This window comes from Vombatus ursinus, unplaced genomic scaffold, assembly GCF_900497805.2.
Source record: "Vombatus ursinus unplaced genomic scaffold, bare-nosed wombat genome assembly UNPS02010461.1, whole genome shotgun sequence".
Taxonomy (NCBI): domain Eukaryota; kingdom Metazoa; phylum Chordata; class Mammalia; order Diprotodontia; family Vombatidae; genus Vombatus; species Vombatus ursinus.
The window spans coordinates 10,685,159-10,691,158 of NW_020950239.1; the positions used below are offsets into that span (position 1 = coordinate 10,685,159).

Below are 6,000 nucleotides of genomic sequence, written 5' to 3' on the forward strand. Positions count from 1 at the left end.
ATAGGTATATTATAAAATTTATAAATATATTAGTAATTGAGGAGGATGATAGCCAAGCATTTCTATATACTACATACCATACTAAGCACAACATAAATATTTTCTCATTTGATCCTCACAACAACCCCGGGAAGTGGGTGCTATTTATTATCTCCATTTGACAGTTGAGGAAACTGAGGCAAACAGAGGTTAAGTGACTTGCCTAGATTTAAACTCTAGTCTTCTTGCCTTCAGGCCCAGTACTTTATTCCATGTGCCACCTAGCTGGACGGGTATAACAGTAACAAGCCAAGATGTTTGGCTTTGTGGGATGTTTCGGTACTTTATAGGCATTGTTTCTTATATGTTATGATTATATTCTTATGACTCATCTACCAACTCTGCCTCAGTGGTCTCACAGAGCATTTAAAGTTGCTCCTTCCTTCCTGTTTCTTGTCTTTAACAGGCTTATTTTTTAATTAATTTTTGTTGATTTTATTTTTATTAATACACATTTTTTCATGCGGCAGAGCTCTCTAAATGAGAAGAAAAAGGTGTTGGCTGGCCAGCACGAAGATGCTCGGGAACTCAAAGAGAACCTGGACCGGAGGGAGCGTGTGGTCTTGGACATCTTGGCCAATTACCTCACAAAGGAACAGCTCCAGGACTACCAGCATTTTGTGAAGATGAAGTCGACGCTCCTCATCGAGCAGCGGAAATTGGACGACAAGATCAAACTAGGCCAGGAGCAGCTCAGCTGCCTGCTGGACAGTCTTCCCAGGGACTTCCTCTGCCCGGCCCAGGCCCCAGCTGCCCTTCTGCCTCCTGAAGCTGAGGTGACCCCCACGGAGGGCTGTGCATTCAGGAGCGTGCTTCCAACACTGACCTCTTCACTTTAGCCTCTCCTGGACGACCCAATGAAAAACTCATCTTTACTCTCAAGATTATTTAAACTGATCAGTTTTCGAATTACAATCCACTAAAAAATTATGGGGTTTTGGCATTTTTTGATGGGGGGAGGGGAAGGTAACAGCAGAAAAATACACAGCTCTGGGTTTGTTTGTTTGTTTTTCCTTCTCCCAGCTACCCAAAATATAACCCTTTCTATTGTTCCGTGGTAGGAAGAAAAGTAATGAAATTGGGGGTTGGTTAAAGGGTGGTTGATTCTTTAGTTTTTAACCAGACTGGGTCAACATTAAACAAGTAAGTTTCACTGTCAAGAATGTGTCCTGGTCTGCCTTCTCCTGGGCAAAGTGCCCCTATCTATGATAGAGTAGAGTTATGCAATAAAGAAGGATCTGTAACATAGTCTTTTAAAAAATATGAAGAGAAAGGGGGGAAATACCCCCAGCATTGTCACTATTTATATTTTTTAAATGAATGAGGATGTGTAAATGTTTGTTTATATGCTAATCAATTACTTGACTCTATGGTGGACATAGCAAATCCTGTTGGAGTGATGCCTTTGATAAAAATCTTTAATGAGACGAAAAGTCCAAAGATAATTATACCAGCGTGGGAATTTGTATTTGTGCTTCCTCCCCCATCCTCTCTCTCTCTCTCTCTCTCTCTCTGTGAGCGTGCGCGCACACGTGTTCTCCCTTACTCTCCTTTTTCCCTTTCTGTCTCTGTTTCTCTTTTCTCTCTCTCTCTGTCTCTCTCTCTCTCTCTCTTTCTGTCTCTCCTCCCCTTATCTCTCCCTCTTTGTCTTTGTCTCTCTTCTATCTCTTCAGTCTTTCTACCCCCAACTCTTTCTCTGTCTCCGCCCGCCTCTGTCTATCTCTCTCCCCTTTTCTCTCCCATCTCTGCCTCTTCCAGTCTCTCTCTCCATTGCCTCTCTGTCTCCCTTCACCACCAGTCACACTCTGCCTCTGTCTCTCTGCCTCTCCCTTCCCTCTTCCCTGACCCCATCTTTGTCTCTCTTCTTTCTCTCTGTCTCTGTTTTCTGTCTCTGTTGCTCTGACTTCCCCTTCTCTCTGTCTCTCCTCTCTTTTTTTCTCTGGCTCTGTCTCTTTTCTCTGTGTCTCTTTGTCTAAATGATCTAAGGGAAACAGTGGCAAGGAGAAAATTCTGTTCCTGCTTTGGCTACTCTGAGTAGAAAATGTTCCCAGGCTACCGTCTCCTCGCCACATCATGATAGGGCTGGAATCAGAGTCAAGAAGCCCTGGGTCCAAGTCCCACATCTGATACTCCTTTCCTGGGGAAGTCGTTTCACCTCTGAGTGGTATCAAACTCGGCCGCAAGTAGCTGCGCCACCAAAACCATGTTAAAATGTAATTGGGAAGTGTTTAACAAAAAAATAAATTAAAAAACAACATGATGTTAATGTGTGGTTTTCTAAGTCAATATATAGCCCCCGGGATCGGTTTCTATTTGAATCTGACACCACTATTCAAGACAACTCTAAATCAGAGAATGTGTGAATCTGCCCTGGTGGAGGGAAGCTCCACGCTGGGAGTTCCCTAACTGGTTATGGTCCAATTCCTAAGCTATCATCTCATCAATTCCTAATGTTATTCTATTCACACCATAGTGCAGGATACAGTCACAGTTTATTAAAGGAGGAGGCAAATTCACAATGGAAATGAGATAATTTCCCTAGCCAATTCAGAGTGGGGCTCCTTCTCAATCCCCAGTTCAGGTCCTGGACTCCAGTCAGGGATGTGCTGGAACCATCTCAAGCTGGCTTTAGAAGAGCCTCGTGTTAAATTTTCAATCCAAGCATTTACATCTTAGAAATCAGCAAACTGCTACAGGTAAGGGTTGGATTTTATTGTTCTGTTGATTGTCTAGACTTAAGAAAGTGATGGAGGAAATGTTAATTAATATCGTATGAGGGAGAGCCAGTTGTTAAAACATTAACCAGCACTCCTGAAATTTCTACAGCCTGACGATTTGGTGTTCTAGTGTTTGTTGGTTTTAATTCTCTAGTGAAATTTATGTGGTATTATAAGGATGCTTTTTTTTTCTGAAATGGTGGAACGCTGGGGCAGCTAGGTGGTACAGTGGATAGAGCACCAGCCCTGAAGTCAGGAGGACCTGAGTTCAAATCCAGCCTCAGACCAAACACTTAACACTTACTAGCTTCGTGACCCTGGGCAGGTCACTTAACCCCAATTACCTAAAAAAAAAAAAAACCAAATAAATAAATAAAATAAAATAAAATAGTGGAATGTTCCAGCAACATTTTTCTGCCATCCCTCCCTTACGTCAGAGAATTTTCTTTTCATTGTCCTTTTTTAGAGAGGATATTTCATACTCCCAAGATTGTCATGTCAATGACATGATCAAGAAAAGATGAAAATAAAGTGAAAGAACCAAGATCTTCTGGTCACCCCAGCATTTTTAGTGAATTTACTGTTGAATCAAGTAAAAGGCATTTCTTAACTGCCTACTTAATTAGTAATAGCTAGGTTGGCAAAACTACACCATCGGAGAACTACCCAACTAGGTTTTGCCATGAATAGAGTTCTGGGCCTAGAGTCAGGAAGCCCCGAATTCAAATGTGGCCTCAGGTGCTTATTAGCTGTGTGACCCTGGGCCTCTCAATGCCTCAGTTTTCTCATCTGTAAAATAGGCATAATAACAGCACCTCCCTAGGTTGTTTTGACAAAAAAAATAAGATTGTGTTTGCAAACCTTATAAATATATGTATATATATACTTAAACTATGTAAATGCTAGCTATAATTGTTATTACTATGGGGTATACAAAGACAAAAAAATAAATGATGCTCACTCAGTGTTTTAGATTTACTTTCCTTGGGTCAGCTGCTCATGCACTGAAACCTTTCACATTTGGTGGCCCACCAGACATGGTTGTGGCCTTCCCCTATGCCTTACCATATTTTCCAGGTTGCCCAGAAGTAAGGCATCTGTAGATCACTAAACAAGGGTTGGAGGCGAGAGAGCAGGAAGAGTGAAATTAATTCATTGGGGTTATTAAGTGGCAATATTTTTCAAATTCTTGGTAGTGTTCTATTCATTAAAAAAACAGTCATGATTTTTGGACCCTAAATCAAGACAATCCCTTTTTTTTTTCTCTTTGCTCCCAGGTACATGCATCCACCCTAAACCTTTTCATAAGGCAAAAAACTCAAAGGTCACCAAAGTATATTGACTTGTACTTTAAAGCTTCCATTCTGTGCACGTTTTGATGTTTAAAAAATGACATTAAGACATTTGTTTTCCAAGATAGCCACTCTTTTAACAGTCATGGACTTAGAGCTGAATGGCCCTTAATGTTTTTCAAGCATATGAATTGGAAGTACAGCTAGGCGGCATTGTGGGTAGAGGGTTGGATATGGAGTTACAGAGACCTGAGTTCAAATCTAGCATGAGACACTTTCTAGCTGTATGACCCTAGGCAAGTTACTGCACCTGTTTGCCTCAGTTTCCTCATCTGTAAAATGGGAATGATAATACCTCCCAGGGTGGTTGTGAGGATCAAATGAGATAATATTTGTAAAGCACAACATAGTACCTGGCACATAGTAGGTGCTACACAAATACTAGCTGATTCTGTGGACTTACATGCAAGTAGCCTATGCCATAGACATTAAGCTGATGATATAAGAGTGTTTAATAGCAAAACTGCATAGTTTAAAAGGAGTAAAGATAAATAGAACATCCAAGTGAAATTGTGGGATGAAGCTGGCAGAGGAAGACTGCAGAAGATCCACTGCATGTCTTGCTGAGAAAGGCATGAGCTTCTGGCGGTCCACCTTGACATAGTTCAGCAGTGTTGTTGGGACAGAAATGCCAATGCTAATTCAGAACTTGCTTTTCCTAGGTTTCCATTCATCAAAGAACATTTCCTAAATAATCCAGTCTTTTTTTTTCAATAGTCCAATAAATCCTGCTGACTTTTTAAATTTCTAAGTGCAAAATATCCTATAGTGAATGAATTTTGAAGTTAACTCAGAAAGACCCCTCTTGTGATCTCCCAATGGTCTTTCCTAATTCTTTTGTTGTAAAGGAATTTTACTGTATTAAGTATTGCTTGAAATAAATGACCAATTGGATCTTAAAAATTTAATTGTTATGCAGATTTTACTTCTATGCCAGGAAGTTTAAGGGGGAAAAAAAGTTATGACAGCAACAAGCTTTGTAGATTTACTCTTTTAAAAACATAATTAATTTATTTATAGTTTTCAACATTCACTTCCATAAGATTTTGAGTTTTAAATTTTCTCCCCCGTCCCCAAGGCAGCATGCACAGGCTCTACTTATACATTCATATTAAACATATTTTCACATTGGTCGTGATGTAAAGAAGAATTAGAATATAGATTTACTCTTAGGAGCCATTAGGTAGAAAAGGACATCTCCTTCATCGGTTCCTTTATTCACCCTTTCTCTGCTTTACACTCCTATTCCAGCACCAAAAATTGACATAGAAGGAGACATGCCTCCTTTTCTTCCATTGTTACCATGGAAACGTGACTTGAAACTTCAGTAACAGGTGGTTTCATTGAAGACAAGTTGTTCACTGTTGAGCTACCTTCCAATTTTCATCTTCAGAGAATTACTCTTCCTGTCAGTCTCTGAGAAGATGGCAAGCAGGCAGATAACAAGTATTTATTAAGCACTTCTGTGCCCAGTACTGTGCTTAGCACTGGGGATATAAACACAAGCAAAAAGACAATCCCTGCCCTCAAAGAGCTTACATTCTTAACAGAGGAAGAAAAGGAGAAAAGGGGAGCGGTATACTCAGGTGGGGTGCAGGGTGACAAATTCCAGAGACTCAGAAGCACTGTCAGGCCAGCCTGGGCCTATTCTGAGCCCATTCCCAAAATGGAGGCCCTAGAAGGAACTTGCCAGTGGGAGAAGGGGTCCAGCATCCAGAGGGATGTCCCAGGGTGAGAAGACCACAGATGCTGAGGGAAGTCCCAAGATGAGACCACTGAGTCATGATAGAATTTATCCCATATAGTAATAATATAAAAGTCATCCAATTGCTTTGTAGATCTATAAAACCCTGGTCAATGCTAAAGTTTATTGGAATGCTCATCTCCATGAC

The 6,000-nt window shown here is 40.7% G+C and overlaps 1 protein-coding gene across 2 annotated transcripts in view; it reads left to right on the forward strand.

The window, feature by feature from the left end:
• The window catches only part of SHROOM3 (shroom family member 3), a 38,152-nt gene extending 36,499 nt beyond the window's left edge, over positions 1-1,653 (forward strand). For both annotated transcript variants that reach the window (XM_027854637.1, XM_027854636.1), the window contains exon 8: positions 510-1,653. In XM_027854637.1, the coding sequence (XP_027710438.1) occupies positions 510-878 (369 nt within the window). In that variant the 3' untranslated portion in view covers positions 879-1,653. The remainder of the gene's footprint in view (positions 1-509) is intronic.
• The last annotated feature ends 4,347 nt before the right edge of the window (positions 1,654-6,000 follow it).